The sequence below is a fragment of the Saccostrea echinata genome, unplaced genomic scaffold (assembly GCF_033153115.1).
Source record: "Saccostrea echinata isolate AGI-Se365-2 ecotype Australia unplaced genomic scaffold, CSIRO_AGI_Sech_v1 ptg000058l, whole genome shotgun sequence".
Lineage (NCBI taxonomy): Eukaryota > Metazoa > Mollusca > Bivalvia > Ostreida > Ostreidae > Saccostrea > Saccostrea echinata.
The window spans coordinates 1,726,156-1,749,332 of record NW_026889807.1 but is presented as its reverse complement, the minus strand read 5'-3'; the positions used below and the strand labels follow the sequence as shown (position 1 = coordinate 1,749,332).

Genomic DNA, 23,177 nt, shown 5'->3' with positions numbered 1-23,177 from the left:
CCAGAAATCATAAAAGTGTTAAAAAAGATTATTTACACAAAAATTCCAAAACTTCTCAATTTTAAAAATTTCCATCAATTACATTGTGTAAACGTGATGATTAGTGACATGGTCTCTTAATGTTTGTTAATCTCTTTATCTTATATAGATAAAACGCCATTGTCACACATTTTCTTAACAATTTGTTCATATTGAGTAAAAACAATCATGCATATTACCTGTTTAAATTGGTATTTTTGGTATCAACCAATTTCGTTATTCATTTCCTTTTTTTAAATTCATTTCTAATTCTGTCTCCACAAGTTTACATCTATTTCGTTAGGTTAGTTGTCCCTTTATTTATTAATTTAAATTGTACATCATAGCCTTATTATTCGATATCTGGGAATTGAAGAAATTCAATTCAAATTACACTCTGAAACAAATTTGAGAAAGAAGATCTGGTTGCTGTCGGCATACCGGCATTTCTTTTTTAAAAACGTATATCAGTATTTTTATCTTAATCAAACATAATTTCTATTTTACATTTTCAATATTATTATTGTAAATAAATAAGCTTAATTTTATTGATTTACCTCCAGCTTTTATTTCGGCTCCCATTTTTATTAATTTTTTGTCACAGCTGCTTTGTTTATAAAAAAAAATAACATCAAGCTTTCCTGAGTAAATGATCAAACGAACAATGATGAAAAAATATTTATTTTCTTTTCCTTTACAAATGGGCAAGAATAAGTGGTTTTAGTATGTTTTTCGTTTATTTTTAAGCAATCTTAAATGTTTCTTTTTTTTTTTCCTTTTAAAGGTTTTAAATTGATCGTTTTGGTGTAGACTCACTTGAAACTTTACAATGAAAAACCTTATAAGCTTTAAAAAGTAAAATGGCATCAGTGCAGAAATTTAGAGTAAAATACAGGTATTAATTATTTTCACAACGAATACATGTAACAACTTTTTTAAAAAAAATTAATTTCATGCAAGTAAATATATTTAAAAAAAGAACGACTACTTCATGATCATCAATACCATCAGCTGTCAAAGAATGTATAGCAGTTTTGTTGGCTGTAAAATGGGGTTGTGAATGAACGAAATTTACCCAAACTTTGTTCATTACTTTTCTTGTTATCAGATAAACTGCTAAGATGGATACATAAACGATATGATAAAGTTTAGGTTATGTTGATTGTTATGAAGTAGATTATTACAGAATAATTCCAGAGAAAATGTTGGGAATAGTCCGTAATCCTGCGTTATTATAAAGGTTTGTAGTATGTCAATCGGATTATTTGATTAAAGCAGTCTAAGGGTTTTGCAGTGCGTTTTGTTTTCGGAACGGAACCATTCGCTTCGGTACCGAACATTTCTTGCAGAGAGTGGTTCTCTTTGTTTCTGAGGTGTAGTAGCACTTTTTAGAGTGTACAAATCAGAATCAAGAAGAAAGAATTGAAAACTCTCAACTGATAACGGTCATCAAGAATCTTATGTTATGCTTATATAATTAAAAAATTAATCATTTATCAGTACAAGCATTAACAATTTTTTAAGTTATATCTTCTGAAAAATATTAGAATACTCAATCTGACTTCTACCTCAGAAAAGCTCATGAAAAGATTTGTCATTCTAAATGAAGTTTGATATTACAAAAAATTAGATGTTTAACTTTGTGAATTTATTTCTATTTAGAAATAAAATTAAAAAAAAAGTATTACCTAATGTGTAGTGAATTGTTATTTCACCAAAGTTATTTCGAACAGTGCATTCGTATGTGCCCAAAATATCCTCTTTGATACAGAAAATTCTTAGGCAGGAATCATCCAATGTTCCTCCAGAATAATTTTCTGACTCGTCGGACAATATCAAATCACAACCATTTCTTTTCCAGGACATGGAGGTCGTTGGTTTACAATCTTCAGATACAAACACTGCGTACTCAAGTACAACCTCTTCTCCATCTGTTTTAATTTCCCCCCGAGTTATGCTTGGGCGTTCTAAATGGAAGAAAGATAGAGATGATTGATTGTATGTTATTTTACGTCCCGTTCGAGAATTTTTCACTCATATAGAGACGTCACCACAAACCGGCGCGGGGCTTCAAATTTAGACCTTTACTCGACACTCAGCTCAGGGCCATTGAACAGTGAGGATTCTTTATCGTGCCAACGCCTACCGTGACACGGGGCCTCCATTTTTAAGGTCTCATCCGAGAGACCTGCAACTTTCACTTCAAAGTCCCGAGCGCTTGGCGAAGGAACATTTGCTACCTTTTTTTCATCGATTAGGTCAGGTGCGGCCGTGATTCGAACACACGACTTTCCGATCACGGAGCAGCGCTCTACCGACGGAAGATAAAGATGAGATAAAGATGAAATGTATAGTCGAAACCGGATAAGTTTTGGTGTCAATTGGGTAAAATAATTTTTCGCGTTAGCAAATAGACAGTCCTGAAAGAATTTACAATTTCAAATCAGAACAATTGTCATTTTAAAAAGGATGATTCTATACATGTAACAGAGGCCCTAATCATTAACTGAAATGAAATTTGGTATACAGATTTATCATAAGAATATCTAGTAGGTCAAATTCTGTTTTGGGTATGATCGAGTCATTTTTGACAGAGTTATGCCACTTAGACTTAGGAAAATTCCAATTATTTGCAGTTACCGTTCATTTTCTTCGCAGAGGTTGCACATACTGAAATGAAATTTGGTATAAAGATTTATCATAAAAATATCTAGCTCAAGTTCTGTTTTGGGTACGATCGAGCCATTTTCGACAGAGTTATGCCTCTTTGATTTAGAAAAATTCCAATTATTTGGAAGGGGACATAAGTCTTTCACAAACATCTCGTTTTACCTTCACATTGTACATCATAGCCTTATCATTCAACATCTTTGGAAATAAATTGAATATCTCAAATTACATCCAGTAACCAAAAAAAAAAAAAAAAAAAAAAAAAAAAAAAAAGAAAAAAAAAAAAGAAAGTCCTTCCTGTTTTATAAAGTATATTCGTATATTCTCCAGTCAAATATGATTACTATTTAGCATTTCACTGATTACACTTGTGAATGAATGAGCTTAATTTTATTGATTTGCCTCCAGCCTTTTTCGCCTCCCCTTTTTATTCAGTTCTTGTCACTGCTGCTTCATTTATATATATATATATATATATATATATATATATATATATATATATATATATATATATATATATATATATATATATATATATATATAAAGCTTTCTTGAATAAATGATCAAATGAACAATGATAAAAAAATGATTGGTATGTTTTTCTGTATTTATAGGCAATTATTAGTGTTTTAGCATGTTTTATTTTTGAGCAATCATGAATGTAATTTTTTTCCTTTTAAAAGTTTTAAATTGATCGTTTAGGTGTTTGACTCACTAGAAACTTATAATTCCATAAACTTAGTATAAAATATTAATTTAATTTCACAATGTATTTCAAATTTAATTTCGTGCAAGTAAATATGCAAAAAGAACGACGCTTCATGCTCATCATTCACATCAGCTGTCAAAGAATGTATACAGTCCTTGAAACGTTTTCCATTTTTCCGTTCGTTCACCGTTCGTTCAGCGTGCGTTCAGCGTGCGTTCACCGTTCGTTCACCGTGCGTTCACCGTTCGCTCTCCGTTCACAGTTTTGCGTTCAGCGTTCACCGTGCGCTCGCGTTCACCGTTCACAAAGCGTTCACCGTTCGCTCTTCGTTCGTTCACTTTGCGTTCACCTTGCGTTCAGCGTTCACTTATCGCTCAGTCTTCAGTGTCATTCGGAACTCCGAAGTGAAAGGACTTATCTTTTTTTAAGTAAGGATTTACAGATTTTGAATTAAATAAATAACATACCGTGTTTAAAGAATCGTTATTTCATGGGGAAAAAATTATGTACAATATTTATTTTTATTATTCTAACTTAGCTGTTAGGTTATCTATAAAATTTATCTGGAAAATAAATGTTGTTATAAGTACATGTATGTACCTATGTAGAACGATGCTGAAAAATTAAATTTAAATACGGGCAAAATACTGATACTTCAAGCACTGCAACATTTTGTTGTTATGTTAAAGACGACAAATCGTTAATGGATAGATAATAATCGAAGGCAATTAATTTACAAACTGCAGCAAAAATGCGAAAATATTTATTTCTATCACATTTTTTCGGATAATACAGAAATACATATTAGAACTTGTTCTGAGAATGATAAACAGTACTGCGGATATCCAGTTAATTAAATATCTTTAGAGGAAATTAAATTGATAGTGTGGTTTGAAAAAATATTTGTTTAAAATGTAATACATTAAAGAATTTTTTTCTACTTTACATATAAAAGGCTTTAATTAGATAGAGAGAAATGCCTTTATAACATGATTATCATTTATATAACCAAGGTGATTCTTCAGTAATGATATTTTTCACCGTAACTTTATATGTTTGTCATTCGATATTATTAAGAGCACACCCCCCCCCCCCTTCCCCTAAATCGGTTACTTAGTTAGCATTTCCAGTACATTTTAGTTAACATTTAAAAAGAGGTTAATGTGTTTTGTAGCACAAAAATTTCAGTCTCAAAACAAACATGCATCCAGACAAAGTCAATAAACAATAGTAGTTCAAAATATACAAGTGCCGGCGGTGATATTTTAAGGAGCATGTTTCAAATTCAAGCGGTTTAATCATTCCAAGTGTTTATTCCCAAAGCATTTTATTTATTTATTTATTTATTTATTTATTTATTTATTTTTAGAAATGTTGGAATCAAATCTAGAAATGATAAGAAAAAATGTTAAAACTTCTTGGAAATACTAACACTTTGCCTTCGGTGTGAAGAGACTTTCACACCTGCACAGTGTCGAATGATTTTGATTGACAGGTCAAGCACGTGGACTTCGTGTGAACTTGAAGCAGGAAAATAAAAACCAATTATGACTGTAAAACAAATGGATTTGTTGATAGAAAATGGTTACTTTCACTGCCTGATATATTTAGAAAAAAATTAGAATTTTTGTTTAATATGGGTACAAACATTTGAGGAAAAGGAGGGGGGCTAAAACCGAATCTCTCTCTCTCTCTCTCTCATTTGTCTAATAAAAATTATGACAGCATATTACTTTAATATCAAGTTGTAAAAATTTAATATATAACAAATAATATGAATGCCTCTTTGTATCATCTTGTCCGAGTATAATCACGGCCGGGAAATGTCTACAGATACATGTAGAAGTCTGCTGAATAAATCATCATAAAAAATAAAACTGACACATAAATATATTATTGCATTAAAATTTTAAAATACGAGTGTATTTATGCAATACGTCCACATACCTTTGTAAAATATTTTTTTTCTCATTATTTTACACGGAATCGCCTTGTATGGTTGTTACAACCGTTGTCATTCATTCTATATGTCAGTAGTTTTCTCTTCTAAAATCCACATTATTTGTAATGATTTTATATATTAAATAAGAACAAACATATTTATTTTACAACTAGATTAATTTCATCTGTTATACTACAGTGTTCAGAAACAATTACAATGTTTTACAGCGATAAAAATCGTGTAATTAAAAAGTTGAATTTAAACATCGTGCATATGTGCAGAAAATACTGTAAGAAACTTAAATTAATAATTTTACTTAACGTGTATGTATCGTCTTTCTTAGGACAATTTTCATTGATTTGTTTATTTATTTATTATTCATTTATTTTTTTAGCACCAGGCATTAGAATACAATGGAATAGTTTCAATGCAAGGAAAAGATCAGAGGCATTCCGAATAAATCGTTCATCTTGCGTTCACCGTTCGTTCACCGTTCACTTTGCGCTCGCGTTTCCGCTCCGTTCGCGTTCTGCGTTCGCTCACCGTTCACCAAGTTGCGTTCAGCGTTCAGACATCGTTCACTCACCGTTCGCTCTGCGTTCGTTCAGCGTTCGTTCACCGTTCGTTCAGCGTTCGCTCACCGTTCAAGTGGGAAAGTAGAACGTTTCAGGGACTGTAACAGTTTAATTGGCTGTAAAATGGGGTTGCGAATGGACGAAGTTTACCTAAACTTTATTCATTACTTTTCTTGTTAACAAATAAAGTGCTAAGATGGATACATAGTCGATAATATTAAAATATTGAGGATATGTTAATTGTTATGAAGTAGATTAGTACACAATAATTCCAAAGAAAATTTTGGGAATAATAATCCGTAACCCTGCGTTATTATGAATGTTTTGAGTATTAATCATTAAAGCAGTCTAAAGGGTTTTGCGATACGTTTTCTTTTTGGAACGGAATCAATCGCTTCGGTACCGAACGTTTCTTGAAGAGAGTGGTGACTGAGGTCTAAAAGCACGTTTTTGAGTGTGGAAATCAGAATCAAGAAGAAAGAATTGAAAACACTCAACAGATAATAGAAATGTTCATGAAACATTTGTCATGTTAAATGAAGTTTGATATTACAAGAAATTGGATGTTTAACTTTGTGAATTTATTTCTAATTAGAAATAAAAAAGTATTACCTAATGTTTTGTGAATTGTCATTTCACCAAATTTATTTTGAACAGTGCATTCGTATGTGCCAAAAATATCCTCTTTGATACAGCAAATTCTTAGGCAGGAATCATCCAATGTTCCCCCAGAATAATTTTCTGACTCGCCGGACAATATCAAATCACAACCATTTCTTTTCCAGGACATGGAGGTCAATGGTTTGCAATCTTTAGATACAAACACTGCGTACTCAAGTACGACCTCTTCTCCATCTGTTTTAATTTCTCCCAGAGTTATGCTTGGGGGTTCTAAAATGGAAGAAAAATAAATATATACTGCATTGTGGTGCAGAGGGATAACTGAATTAGATTTGGTCTCAATGGGGTGAACAAAAATTATCGTAAGCGCAATGAAGATTTCTAATAGAATTTTTCAAGTTCATAAGAGAATAGTTGTCTTTTAAAAGGATGATGTCTAACAGTTGTCCATGTATGTGTTGTAAATGAATTACACTCCTCATCACTGTTCGTTATCTATACCTTGACATACAGATTCTGGTTTTTCTGTTACCATGCCCTATCCACCGGGTTTTATTCTTCTTGGGGTTATGATAGATTGTTCTAAAATATTCTAGACGTTGTCATGGATAGTGATATTCTCTTTCCTATATGGGAACAAGTGGGGAATACTATATTAGCTATAGTATAATGGGGAATACTAATTACATGTAGCTACAGTGTATAGTAAACTATAAAATACTACAATTAGTTATACGAGGGGTGATCAAAAAGTTCGCAAACTAATTGAACCACTAACATTAAAGATATAAAATTAGATTGAGTATGTATCATATTTTAAAGTAGTCCCATCCGGTTATAAAGCACATCTGCCACCTTTCTGCCCATGTGCGAAACACGTGGTCCAGGTGGTCGCTTGACATGCTCCGTAGCGTTCTGTTCAAACAGCTAAAAGATTTGATTGTTCCGAGTCATATCTGTTACCGTGCAGGTTATTTTTTAAAACAGAAATAGTCCATTTGTCACGAATTGCCAAATCTCGACAATAGGATGAATGGATATATTTTACCAGAACGAGCATGGTGATCATCACAACCCGACTCCTCCGTCTTGGATGCTTCGTTTTTTAATGTGAATCAAGTATGGGCGTGTTCTCTTTATCATATCTGATATGTTAAATTTTTTTTAAAGTAAATGATATTTTAAGGATGGTTTACTTTATTGTTAAGATATTTAACTATTTTTCTATCTGTAACTTTGCGATATTTCATATAAATTGCTCAACTAATGACACATCTCGTCCCCATCATGCTTTCACTGGGCACTATCACTTACATATTGACTCCATTTTTACATTGTGACATCATAAATATGGACCAAAACATTACATAACATCTGCTATTTACAGAATATGTTTATAACTATTTGTGTGCCAAGTTTCATTCTGATCTGAATTGTGGTTTTGGAAATATAGAGATGGTTTTCGAACTTTTTGATCACCCCACGTAAGTAGCATTCTAAGAATGATTGTTTCGCCTGCTTTATAGCATCATTATAAATGCAAATAAATTTAATCTTGGTTAGCTATTTACTTGCTCCTAGCATTATAGTTCTTGGATAATTGCCTGCAAAGAATAAAAACATCCACAGATAATTAGACTGCGATATACAGAATCTGATAATCAAATAAAAATATATTTCTCTAACCATCAAAGCTATATGTAGAATAAATAAAAATTTGAAATTATTACAAATGATTATTAATACGCCTTTCAAACAGTCCTCCGAAGTTGTTTTGAACCTGTCTTTATAGCAATTATCAGTCTACAACGATCCATTTTTGAAAACCGATCCCGATGTATTTTCATAGTATTTATAAATATCAGCTTGTGTGGTTATTGTATATCATGCAGTTTCAAAGTACAGTTCATACACGCGTAAACATGTGACTTAAATGCTAATTATCAAACTCCTGCCTCTCAAAATTCAAAAGAATAAGTAACATTAAGCAATTCAGATTTTATTTTGCAAAGTAGGTTAAAGGTCATGGTCAAATGGTCTCTAACACTGGTATTTTTTATAATGTTTAATGGCAAACATTGCACATACTAAATAGCATAGACAAACCTTTTAAATGTTAAATAAAATGTGCTTTTATTGGTACAATAAACTGTATTAAAACGTAGGTCAAAGGTTACTAGGTCGGTAACCATGGTATTTTACAAAAACCATAGTGCTAACAATATATGTGCAAAATATGAAATCCATACCTCCTACAGTTCTTGAGATATAAGGTGTGACAAACAGACAGACGAAAAGAAAGACAGAAGACGCTTGGTAAAGTGATCCGTAAGTTTAGCTTTGCAGGCGACACAAAAACCAAAATATCGAAGATTTTCTATATTTCTATTGTATTCATTGTAGTAAATTAAAGTTTCAAATTTCTCTCTATAGTGAAATTGTGAAGTTCGATATCTTTCAGTATAGTGAGCAAGAGACCCAAGGGCCTTTACGTCACCTGAGTATAATACAACACAAAACGATCCATGGAAGTATAAAACAAAATTAACTGATAGACAAAGCAATGTTGCCCAAGAATTTCAAACATAGGTAATCAAAGATTACGAAGCTCACCTCGACGAATGTTATCTATAAGTAAGGCAAATCTCACATCATATTTTTTCTAGTTAGTGTACATCCCAAGATCAATATCCATGCAAGTTTGGCTTAAGTAGGACTTATAGTTATTTGGAAAAAGACCTGCTCCAAAAACTTTAACCTGGTTACTCATCTGGAAAATCTAGGTCAGATCCAGCACCCGAAGCAAGTGTGGTAGTGTCCATCCCTAGATGCATCATCCATGCAAGTTTGGTTCAGGTAGGGCTTATAGTTACTTGGGAATGGACTTGCTTCTAAAACTTTAACCAGGACGCCGACGTCGGGGGTATAGCATGAGCTCATCTCGACTTCGTCGAAGTGAGCTAAAAATCTGGTAAAAATACCCTTGCTTATTGTAACGTGCTAGACCCGATTGATCTCCTTTGGATCATACTTGGTTTTCCCAAGTCTTTCAGGGATGATAATGAATGCAAAATATACAAATACAAAGAACACTTGCCTATTATTTAAGGTATTCAATATATACAGATATGTTTTTGTCACTTGCCTAGTGCTACAATTCAGAACACACAGACTTGGATATATACAACGTGGTTATTTGCCATTTGTCACTAATTACAATAAGTCACTCTGGCTCTCTGTGATTCTTTGTTCACTTTGATAAGGTATAAAACAACATTCAGTCTCCTGTCAACCACAACTCCTCTACAAGTGACACTAACTTAGATCACCACAGTGTATACATACTGTGCACAATTACAACTTTTGCTAAATATATTAATAATCTTTATGTCAATCTTTTATACTGCTTTCCAGGCAAGAATCTGACTTTGAGCATACTTTGCTCATTTAAACCAAACATTCATTTTTATTTTGTTTCCATTTATATTTAAAATTCTTTCTTGTATTCTCATTCAATCAAATAACCTGTTAATTAAATTATATACAAGGATTTCTTGATTAACAATATTTAGCAAAGGGGAGTAACTCTCATTTGCTTCACATCACAATTGTGTACTCTGCCTCCTAGATACCCACAAGCAAAGAAAAGGCACATTTACTTATAATTAAATTTAATACAAGTATTTACATTGATATTATTGCATTTAGCTTGTTTGCTTAGTACTCAGGGGCAGAGGAGATGTTTTTCAAAGCATTAATGCATTTTGCTAATTAATCATTAGAACCCCACCCAAGCTCAAGAACCCCTGACCCAGGGGCCATGAAATTCAAAATTATGGAAGAAGCATCCTTTCTCATCATAACTATGTATTTAGTTTGTTTAATTAATTACCAAAGGGCAGAGGAGAAGACTTTCAAAGCATTAATTTATTTTCAGTATATAATAAATAAGCCCCCCCCCCCCCCCCAAAACATGGAACCCCTGACCCAGGGGCCATGAAATTCACAATTTTGGAAGAGGCACTCTTGCTCATCATAACTATGTACTTAGTTCATCAGCTAAATACCCAGGAGCAGAGAGGATTTTCAAAGCATTCATTTATTTTCCGTATGTAGAAAATAAGCAGCCCCCCCCCCCACACACACACACATGGAACCCCTCACCAAGAGGGACCATGAAATTCACAATTTCGAAAGAGACACTCTTGCTCATCATAACTATGTACTTAATTCATTGACTTAATACCCAGGACCAGAAGAGAAGATTTTCAAAGAATTAATGCATTTTCACTATATAATCATTAGAGCTCTGCCCTAACACCAGAACCCCTGACCCTGGGGCCATGAAATTCACAATTTTGGAAGAGGCACTCTTGCTCATTATAACTATGTACTTAATTCATCGGCTTAATACCCAGGAGCAGAGGAGAACATTTTTAAAGAATTAATGCATTTTCACTATATAATTTTTATATGTGCCCTAGCACCAGAACCCCTGGCCCTGGGGCCATGAATTTCAGAATTTTGGTAGAGAGCTCAATGCTTATTACAATCATGCCAACAGTTTGACTGATTGATGTACAGAAGTAAAGGAGAAGATTTTTAAAGATTGCATTAATTTTGATGGTTTTAGCCCCTACCCTCATGCCCCAGGGGTTCAGGGGCCGTGGATTTCACAATTTTTACTCCCCTTCACCCATAGATGCTATATGCCAAAATTGGTTGAATTTGGTTCAGTGGTTCCAGAGAAGAAGCTAAAAATGTTCAAAAGTTTAAGACGAACGACGACAGACGAAAACAGATAGCAATAGGCCACCTGAGTGACTCAGGTGACCTAAAAATTGAAACTTTTTTCTATACTAAATCAAATTCCATTCCACATGTATTTACTCGAAGTGAATATGTTGATAGTTTTCTAAACTACATTATACTTAATTGAACTTAGTTTAGTAAACAAAACAACTGTGTACTATAATTAACTATATATGGTGAAGAACAAATCCAAAGTCTTTAAAAAAAATTAATATTAAAGTTTATTCTATAGTGAGTAAATGAGTAAATTATTTTTCCTATAGCAAATCAAGATATGAAAGTTGTCAATATAATTAATCAAAATATCAAAAGGACTCCACGTCGGGTATGACTGGTCGACAAAGGATGCTTATTACTCTATGGCACCTGATCCTACCTCTGCTTTTAAGGGTCTGAGTTGGTCATGCTCATAATTTGCATTGCTTAAATGAGTTTTTGAGAATAACCACTGTTCGTTACCTTCACATTTCATGAAGATTTTTGGAAATTGAGGGTGTAAATAAACCTTATTAAACCTTATTGTTTCGTGAAGAACTTATTTAGGAAAAAGTAATATGATAAATGTCGTCATTATATCTTGCAAAAATCGTGATGTTAGAAATAATGTAACATATAAAACTATGATAACAATATCATTTTATGAATGTCTTTTATAAATGATGCTCGTGTTCACAATATTGAATTTTTTCATGCATAAAAAAAAATAAATAAATAAATAAATAAATAAATAAATAAATAATTGAATTGATCATAATGTTCAGAAGTAATAAATTTATACATTGTAGTGAATTGTTTTTCGCCAGATAGCCCAGGTCTGTTATATACAAGATTTTTTTTTTCTTTAATACACTTTCTTTCTTAAGATTATAACATCTAAGAGATCATGAATGTGTGTAATTTTTATAAAATAATGAAAGGAGAATATTACCTATCCAAATTAGTTGTTTCAAATGCTAAACTATAATTTTCCTCTGCCGAAATGGGGAATTTTGAAGTGTAGTACGCTTTAACCTGTTAAACCTTACAAGCCTATAATAGGCAGAATCATTTATTTTCACTTTACACTATCAAAAAAAAAAAAACAAACAAAAAAACAAACAAACAAACGAACGAACAAAAAAAAAAACAACAACAACAAACAAACAGATGAACGATTTTCAATTGGGAAGCCTACGCCAGATATCTGTTCAAAAATTAAGATTCTATGTCAAGGTTATAGTCAAAAATAGTATTATTATTTGCCTTTCTTTCATTGTAAGTGTCAAAATATAGGTAATGCATTTACAGAAATATATCAAATGCTGTTAAAATTTGTAGATACGATTTTATTCTATCATTTACCTCAATTGCCAAACGTGGTATTTCACCACAAAACAATAAGAAAATCCGTCATCAAATGGAAAAATTATAAAAGTAAGAATTTTTAATCACTTTGTAGACAAAATTTAACATGTAGTATCCATAGCACAATTTCAAATTATAAAATTATATCCATCGAGTTATGGAATCCTTCGTCTGTTGGAAGCAAATTTAGAAAACATATTTACCACAAATTTAGAAAACATCTTTACCACAAATTTAGAAAACATCTTTACCACAAATTTAGAAAACGTCTGTACCACAAATTTAGAAAACATCTTTACCACAAATTTAGAAAACATCTTTACCACAAATTTCACACATTTAAAAATGTAATGATTTAAATTTCAATTACATAAAGATTTTTATTAGGAATAATGACAACGATACATGCATGTACAACACATTGGTAAAGTTTTTTTTCCCCAAATTAAATGTTTGCTGACATGAAAAATGGTTTCGTATCTGCTTTTATCAAACTTAAATCTTTCACAGAACTCGTAAGAACATAAATAAACCTTCTAATTTAAGTTAATAAATATCATAAAATGATTGGATCTTAAAAGGGCGCGTGCGTGTGGGTGTGTGGGAGGGTGTGTGCCTGTGTGAATAAGACGATAATTTAGAGTGGCACTCTTTTAGCATACGCTGCTGTTTCCAAGATTTAGTACAAGCACAGAGGATCATGAACATCTATTTTGATATAGGAGTTACTTATTTCAAGATATTGTGTACTTCAAACATAAAATAGAAATACCTAGAATAAATGTATTCTTCTCATCCATCCCATTACATTTGCATGCGTATTTAATACAACAAACGTATTCCCCAGAATCAAGACGACCTGCATTTTTAACGACAAGGGCTTGCTTATCCTCGGCAAAACTGTATTTTTCCGTTGCGTTTTTAAAGTTGATTTTCTTTCCATCTTTTGACCATATAATATTCCGTGTTTGAATGATCCTGTGATTCACAGGAAGTAGACATCGCAACACAACATTTTCCCCAACTGCTTCTACCTTATGTTCTGAATGAAAAGCAATTAACATAAAAACCAAAATGATTATTATTGATTTGAAAACATAGCTACTTTTTTATTTTCAATAAATACGTACATGTTAAGCAAAGCAGGTTAATGAGTTCCAGATTCTGAGCAAATAAAAAAATGTCTTTGTGTTTCCATCATGATTAACGTGTATATTTGTTAAAAAAAATAAGTATGTTTTGATACCATCGTGAACGTATTAGCGAAATTATAAATTAAAATCAAAAGAAATGCATTTGAATAAAAAAAACAGTAACATGTAGAAGTAATGGTTTTCAATAGGTTAAACACAGTTAGCAAACAAGAGGCCCATGGGCCACAACGCTCACCTGAGTCAATATGGCCCTGTTGTTCTTCGTCAGCAGATTTCTTCTCCTATATATTCATATGTAAAGCTTTGATCGCCTGTTCTAGGCACACCCTACCCCCAGGTGCCATGTTTTGAATGAAAGTGAACCTTAACTTTCTGAGGATGCTTCTATGTTCATATAATTAATCATGGCTTTGCTGTTCTTGAAAACGGAATTTTGAAGATGTCTGCCATCCTACTTTGGGGGTGGGGATTCGTGCTTTGAACAAATTTGAATCTACACTACCTAAGGATGCTTCCATATCAATTTGACTAATGAAGGCTTTTTTGTTCTTAAGAAGAAGGTTTTAAAGATATTTCCTATATAATAATTATGCTCTTTTGTAAAACTTTGATCCCCCATTGTGGCCCCACCCTACTACTGGAGGATTCCTTGAACAAACTTGAATCTACAATGCTTGGGGATGCTTCCATATCAATATGATTGATCATGGCTTTCCTGTTCTTGAAAAGATTTTTGAAGATTTTTCCTATGCATTACTATGTATAACTTTGATCCCCCATTATGGCCCAACCTACCACCCGGGGTAAAGATTTAAACAAACTTGAATCTACACTACCTGAGGATGATTCCATATCAATATGACTAATTGTGACTTTGTTGTTTTTGAGAAGAAGATTTTTAAAGATTTTTTTCTACATATTCCTATTTAAAACTTTGATCCCCCATTGTGGCCCCACCCTACACTCATGGGTCATGATTTGAAGAAACTTGAATCTACATTATGTACTGAAGGTTTCAGATAAGTTTCAACTTTTTTGGCCCAAAGGTTCTTGAAAAGAAGATTTTTAAAAGACAACATCAAATTTTTACCAATCCTTAATTATTTCCCCTTGGAAGAAGGCGTGGCCCTTCATTTGAACAAACTTGAACCCTCTTAACCCAAGGATGCTTTGTGGCAAGTTTGATTGATATTGGCCCAGTGGTTCTGGAGAAGAAGTCGAAAATGTTACAAGTTTACAGACGGACAGCTAGATGGACAGACAGATGGACTACAGACAAAATGTGATCAGAAAAACTCACTTAAGCTTTCAGCTCAGGTGAGCTAAAAAATGTGATAAAGTGATATTTCTATCAAAATAAGTGAATTAACAAGTTATAGTTTCAAAAAAGAACAATGTATGAAAGTATGTTTTATCACCCGAAAGCAAACAGTGTTCTTCACCATGACCGCTCTCGTGACTTTTACAAACTGTAATTCAAAGGAAAAAATATTAAATGATATTGAAGTAATCAAATAACATTTTGTGCATGATTGAAATATTTGATTTTCGTTACAAGTCACCCAGAGAAATGACATCCACTCATCAATCAATCTCCCCGTCCATCTATCTATCCATCAATCCATTCACCTATCTATACCTCCATTCACCAATCCATTCATTCATCCATCCATCCTATCTATCCATCTAGTAAATTTTTATTTAATATTTCATACCTCTAAATTTCCTTGCTATAAATATTGATGCAATAAGGACGATGATAATGATAAGAACACAAGAAATTATTACTCCAATTAACATTTCTAAAGAAGAACTATCATCTGGTAATGGTTTTATTGTAGATGGTGTTGTTTTCACTTTCCTAAAAAATGAAAAGAACTGAAAACATAAACATGCACTTGGTCCAGTACATTAATCTGAAGATTTTTATGAAATAAGAAAACCTAATTTGATTAAATTATTGTTTATACCCCCGGCTTGTGCATTTTGCATCAGCCAAGTAACATCCTTCCGATTTGTTAAGAAGAAGACATTCCTGATCTGCAATACATGAACAAAAAAAGAAATTGAAAGCCAAATAACGATTGTTAAAGTAGAATATTTTTGATTTTTAATTTCCTTCGTAAATTATATTCATCCACGTGTATGTTTTGTATGACATCATCTGGAACTATTTAGAGTAAAACATGCAAAGTTTCAATCCTAGCAATCACAAAATATGAGTAGGAATGCTTTTGAAACCTTTCTTATCTGAGCTACATTTTATTCAGTGTTGAAATACTGATATGATAAAAATGCTATACATGTAAACTTGACCCAAGATTAAAGTCGCTAGAAAATGTTATCTTAAGCTCAAAGCTTACTGTGGTTTCATCAATTTTCGTTGGCATCAATTTTCGTGTATTTTGTAAAACAGATGTTTTCGAGGATACGTAATTTCGTGGACAAAAGCATTGCCTATATAAATGAATAATATATTTCGAAAATCAATGAACATTTAAGTTCGTGGATCTGCCCAACAACGAAATCCTCGAAAATTGGTGCTCAACGAATATTGATGAAACCACAGTATCAAAAAGCTTGTAATTGATAAACATGTTTTTCTAAGTGCAAAGTAAAAAAAAAAAACATGAATGTCAAAGTGACCTATATGTAACATGACCTTAAACAAGCTTCTAAAAATCCAAAATAAAAATACAGTGAACATTTTACAATTCCCAGCATTTCTTAGAGCAATTATAGAAATAATAGCATCTAAGATACCACCAAAACAATTATACAAACATTTATAAAGTTCGTTGCTTCTGTAGGTTTTATTTGGACATCCATCTGTGAATCCAGCACAGCTGTATGTGTCAGTGAAATGGGAATTTAATAAGATCCAACAATAACCTACAAATATATAAGCTTGTTATGCTTGAACCTCTACTTTTTAAAGAGATGGACGAACATGACATTATATATAGCTTCAGATATATAAAAAACATATTCAATCTGTGAATTAGGTATTTAGAGTGTAAGTTTTTATTATTAAAATTTATGAAATTATAACAAACTTTTATGCGGAAAATTTTCGCGGCAAAAATAACTTATTACATGTGTCAAACCTTTCAATATACCTATACTTATGACCAAAATGACTGCTTTTTTTAGGTTAGATTTTAATTATTTTGCGTTGTAAAGCCAATGTGCTTGTCTATCTGTAATCAATGTACTTTTTTCGGATTAAACATAACAATCTTGTTCATTTATCACGTGTTAAAAGAACCGATACGGAAAGGAATAAATATACATGTGTATTACAATGTGAACCAGACATTGGAAAAACCTCTCTGCGATCATCGTTGTTTATCAATCCCGGGGTATCTAGAATTAACATGTGTAATAAATTATATGTTTCATACATGTAAACAATTATTGAGATTTATTACGTTTAATAACATACCATATGAACAACCTGAAAAGTCTGTAAATGCATACTATTACATTTATTTGGCCTAATTTAAAAGCGCAACATCATTAACAGATTCTACATGACAAATCAGACACGATCTCTGAAGCCATGTTTATCAAATGTGTTTATTTAGAAAAAGTAAAATGATGAAACCTATTGTAAAATAAGATTAAGTGTCCCTTTTGTAAAAGGTTTGTTGAAATACCTTCCTCGACCAAAGTGGGTGGTTGATCATAACAGTATTCAAGTAGCGCTGTTAGATTTTCATTCGGAGTACACTGGTATCTGTTTGGAGTAGTACAGTTGAAGTCATGTGATGCCTTCTCCCATGATGATTGGTCTTTCGGGCAAATGTCGACTTCTATAACTTGAAGCGTATTTGCCTCATCCTGTCAGTATAAGTTCAGTTCAACTATTCACTCAAATAAAATTAATTAATTAATTAATTTAAAAAAAATTAACGGTACATAATGTACTTAATAATCATCAGGAAAAAAGAGTTTTATGGAGGTACATTTTATCAAAAAAATTGTGGAAAATGTGCTAAAATTCTAAATTTTTAAAGAGTCTTTTTGGATCTACAATATTAGTAGGATGATGTCATTAAGTTGTAGAATTCCATTGTCTTTATTTGTTTTCTTGTAGCTGATTACATATTACATTCTAAAACATTATAAACAGAAATAACAAGATGTGTTTGTGAAACACTATGCACCCGATGCATGGTAAACAATTCTGGAGTGGGACGTAGACTACAGTGCAATAGTTATGGCCAAAGTTTTTCAAATGTAGGTCAAAGGTCACAGTTGAGGTCACATAATCAAAAATTTCTGTACCAATGGAAAGGTCTTGTCATAATGAACACTCATGCCAAATATTAAAGCCTTATCCTTGACAGCGCAATAGTTATGGGCTAGGTTAAAGTTGACAACAGACAGACAGGACAAAAACAATAAATCCCCTGGATCTTTCGATCCAGGGGCATAAAAATTTCGCATTCAGTAAATTGTAGACACAATTTCTCAAGGATACAAGGCACAAATGAGGGTGCTTGATATATATATAACCACTGGAAGAGTAGGGTTGGATACCGTTAAGGATGAAACGGTACGATACCATACCGGTATTTTTGAAACGATACGGTATTTTTAACGATACGGTACTATACCTTGACTTGATGAATGAGAATAAGGGTTCATTTCATAACAAATATGCTTTCACCAATCATCAACATTTCAATGTTATATAACCGAAAGCGAGCTTATAAACTATGTTTATATTTCAACCTTTTAATAAATTACTAACAAAACAAATAAATTGAATCTCAAAATTAACTTGAATAGATACATAATCACAAGTATACACAACTTCCGTGGTTGCTAGGACCCATTTTGTTTGGTCGCACTAAACAACGAAACATTAGGAGATGGATAGAAATGCACATCACATTTTTGCGACATTTTGCCTTTTTAATTTACATTTATTCTCAGTTTTTATTAATTAAGTTAAAACACGATTATTTTAATGTATTCATTTTTTTTTTATAAAAGAGAAATACGTACTGATTTACCTCGAATATCGGCAGTCGAAAGCAAGTGAAAAGTCATACTAAGCATCCATTTTGTTAATTAGCCTACCCTTTCAATGTGCGGAGAATTCTATTTTAGCAAGTTTTAAATCATTTTGAATGTATTAAAATGTTTCTAAGGTCAAGAAATAGTACGGTTATTAGTACCGGTATTAAATGAAACGGATTTTACCGGTATTTTTGAAGTAACTATTCGGTACGGTATTGGTACCGAGTACCGGTATCCAACCTTATGGAAGAGTGGTCAGAATCTGTTTACATTAATTTTGTAATGATCCCAACAATAGGATCTGTAAGTGACTTACGTAAAGTGTTCAGTTTGTCGTTTTATTGTTTTTTTTTTTTTTTTCACAGAACTACATACCTTTATTTCCTGAAACACAAACATCAAAAGTTAATTTTTCTCTGACCCAAGAAATATTTAGCAAGTTAATTTGTGTACAAATATATTTTTCTATTCTCTGACAACCATTAAGAAACACACAAGAAATACAGACTAATGACAATCTCTCATTTGCCTTCCAAACTCATGGGTAATCTATTCTTAGTTCTGCTAGAAAAATCATAATTTTGTTTAAAATTTAAAACAAATGATAGCATCTGAAATGTACGTATGTTTGACACACCGGGAAGAATGTAAGTCCTTACTGTTAATATGATATATATATATATATATATATATATATATATATATATATATATATATATATATATATATATATATATATATATATATATATATATATATATATATATACCATAGGCGCTCCTCATGTACCTAGGTCTACCAATCAACAAGGCCTGCAACTACCCACCTAGATAGAACGCTCTATCGTTAAAATGACATTGTCCTAACCCTACGGACCCGGTTTAACGATAGAATTCCGTGCATTGGCAATGTTGCAAGATAAACACGGGCGATAACTCGTACTCTGTGCATTTTCTATGATAAAACCAGAGAGTTCCGAATGTCAACATGGCGTTAAATTTGAATCGAGGAAAAAACGTTGAGAAAATGAGTTGAATTTTCGTATTTATATGGATTATTTTTTAAGGTTAAAAGATATATAATATCTCAAAAAGGTTTGTTATGATTAATTTGGTAGTTTTTTTCAGTGTAACTCCTTTAGTATTCTTCAAAATCATTTAATTCGGAGTGGATCCACTCCGATTTCCTACATTGCAAGTATATGGGACGTATTCTAACTGTGGTGAGGGCTTGTCCCGAGACACAGTTAGATTATTCTAACTACTACCCACCATGTTGGCTTTCGCCTGGGACCTATTATACCGACTTACTTTAAGGGTTTCTTGTGTCAGTGGGGCTGTTCATCAGCATCAAGTACTGTAATTTATTGAAATAAAATAATTGCAAGCGACAATCCAGCAGCATTCCGCCGTATTATCGTGTTTATTGACATTTATCTGACATCCAGCTGATCTCGACCGGAAGTAGTCAATTTTCGACAACTCCTTCTAAGATTACTTTTGGTGATTGTCAGCTTTTATAAATATACTTACATCGACAATCGATTCCGTAATATTGATTATTATCTTGGGCCATTTTGGCTAACCTGATACAGAATAAGAAGTTGTCTTAATGACAAATTGACTGTTTTAATACTATAAACCCTGATACTGTATTATTTGTATCCCCCCGACTGAATTTGTATTCCAACCCCAGAGATACATTTTTAAAACTATAGATTAGAAGGTTTAAAAGAATTCTTGTTTATTAACTATTTATACATTTCTTTGTTTATATATATTTTTTTCAGTTACAGTAGTAAGAACATAACCATCATTTGAAAAAAAACTTCTATAACCCCCCCCCCCCCTCTCTTTCCCTAACTGCATTGTCTGTTTCTGGTCTTGAAGAATATTCTATGTTTATGAACTACATCAGATATGAATATATAAATTTTAAACATGAGATATCATATAACCCTAACAAGAGCCCCAAAGAAAAGGCTATTGCTGACATCCAGTTTATCATGGTACATACCGAATACCGATATAGGTTTCCTACACATTAATTTTGATTATTTCGATCAAGCCATCCAGATAATGTTCATCTTAATGAAATAATTCAGACATTTTAATCATTTCTTCAAATGCATTTGATAGGCTAATTTAAGGCCATTAGTGTATTTTATAGTGAATTACATAGTACGAGCTTTTGAAAATGATGGATTTTATTTTAAAAAAAATGGTGCAGTACCCCTAATATATTCACCATGTGTGTACGTGTGGAACAAGTTTTAAAAAGTTGCAAACGTTTTGTAGAAATTTACAAGAATAAGTTGAACCGGTATTAATTGGGGGGTGGGGGTGGGGGGTGCTGGAAGATTTTGGCAATAAATCATGTGTCCTTGAAAATGTTGAAAATTTGGCAGTTTTCCCTCATTTTTTTTTACCTTATTATTCTTTTATTTATTTATTTCGTCAATCTTTATTTTCGGTGTAGAAGAAAATAAATAATCTGTCCCTGATCATGTTAGAAATAAAAATTTGTCTTTCACTGGCTTGAAAATAATAATGTAACTCTAAAAATAAAATTGCCACTCGACCCCTTCGTCCCCTGTCATATACTTAGTGATATAATTAAATAGATGAATTCAACATTTGGACTTAATAGCCACGTCAGAGTAATGCACGATCACTTTAGTTCTAATTTTATCAGATTGCAAACATACAACTGATGTGCCATTTTCATAAACAAGATGCAGGCTGAATGTTTTTGAATTTACCGCGTAAGTATCAACGTGATATTCAGAGTAAACTTAGAACGAGTTGTCGATAATTGACTACTTCCGGCCGAGATCAGCTGGATGTCTCATGTCAGAGAAATGTCAATAAACACGATAATACGGCGGAATGCTGCTGGATTGTCGCTTGCAATTTCTTTATTTCAATAAATTACAGTACTTGATGCTGATGAACAGCCTCACTGACACAAGAAACCCTTAAAGTAAGTCGGTAATAGGTCCCAGGCGAAAGCCAACATGGTGGGTAGTTGCAGGCTTTGCTGATTTTTAGACGGTGGCTATTTATAGCCACAGGCTATTGACTGGCTTGCCTGTCTGATATGCGCGATATACAGACAGGTGACCAGTAATGTAAAGAGCCCTCTGCTGGCCGCGCTCATTGGCTGATAAAAACTCTCGCCTACGTAGAAATTTAAATGTGTCGGGGAAACCAAAACAGATCACATAGTGCAGAGATACCGGCCGTTGTATTGTCCATGCGTACAAAAGCTGCATTGGAAAAACAATAAACCGTGAGGGATGATTTGAAACAAATCATAAAAGTATTGACACTAGTTATAATTTGCTTTTGATGCAATCAATCTAACACGGTCACAATACTTTCCACATACAATACAAATATTTTGTTTAACACAAGTGTTAACATTTCACCAGGGACCTATATACTATATACTTAGTATAGACCTATAGGTCCCTGATTTCACTCACTTCGCCTGAAGGTATTTTAATTAGCTTGCCAAGCTCCTATCACATTACATACCATACATTACTTGAATAAAATAAAACTGCAACATTTGTTGATTGAAACTGACACATTTTAAACATTCATCGGTTTAGGATGACTCCCTGACTCAGCAGATATCCCCGGCTTATCAGTTTATTGTGATTATTTCCCATGCCAGGGCGTAGAGCAGCGGCGGTAGATGGCGCATCAATCAAGCCAGGAATTCCTGGCTTAGATGGCGGTAGTCACCTGTCTCTTTCGAACGAGAGAGACAGGCAATACCAGTCTACCACAGGCTATTGCTGCTGCCCTGAGGCTATAAATAACAACAGTGTAAAATCACGGGGACCCTAGCTGCGATCTCTGCAGAGTCAAAATAATGAAAATAGGGTTGATTCAATGTTTGAAAATAAAATGCACATAGTTAACAAATACTCTCAAGTTATTTCAAAGACATTTTGTTGATGGGCACAAAGCTTAATTCCTGATATTTGCCATTATCTGATTATCGATATTTCTCGCTTTATGAATATTCATTAAATTACGCCGACCTACAACTAATTCGTACACAGACTGACTCGTATATTCGTTTGCACATTCCTTGTTCCGGAATTTCGTGTTTTATGATTTTTTTTTATTTGAGACTTACAGTACTTTGATATAGTATAGAGAGGTAGACATATGTAGACTATCATTTCGTGATCTACAAACTTACATTGGGAGCACCTATGATATATACAGTGCCACCTTACAATGTACATATGCGTGCATAAGTTAAGCTTTTACAGTTGATTACAT

The 23,177-nt window shown here is 32.7% G+C and overlaps 1 protein-coding gene across 1 annotated transcript in view; it reads right to left on the bottom strand.

Annotated features, from left to right (window-relative positions):
* LOC133174524 (uncharacterized) overlaps positions 1 to 17,673 on the bottom strand; it is a 41,515-nt gene extending 23,842 nt beyond the window's left edge. Inside the window, exons 1-8 of the mRNA XM_061309637.1 lie at positions 17,505 to 17,673; positions 16,630 to 16,737; positions 15,816 to 15,885; positions 15,561 to 15,706; positions 15,264 to 15,314; positions 13,464 to 13,733; positions 6,527 to 6,805; positions 1,707 to 1,985 (exon numbers count right to left, since the gene is read on the bottom strand). Coding sequence (XP_061165621.1) covers positions 1,707 to 1,985; positions 6,527 to 6,805; positions 13,464 to 13,733; positions 15,264 to 15,314; positions 15,561 to 15,645 — 964 coding nt within the window. The 5' untranslated portion in view covers positions 15,646 to 15,706; positions 15,816 to 15,885; positions 16,630 to 16,737; positions 17,505 to 17,673. The remainder of the gene's footprint in view (positions 1 to 1,706; positions 1,986 to 6,526; positions 6,806 to 13,463; positions 13,734 to 15,263; positions 15,315 to 15,560; positions 15,707 to 15,815; positions 15,886 to 16,629; positions 16,738 to 17,504) is intronic.
* Between the last annotated feature and the right edge of the window lie 5,504 nt (positions 17,674 to 23,177).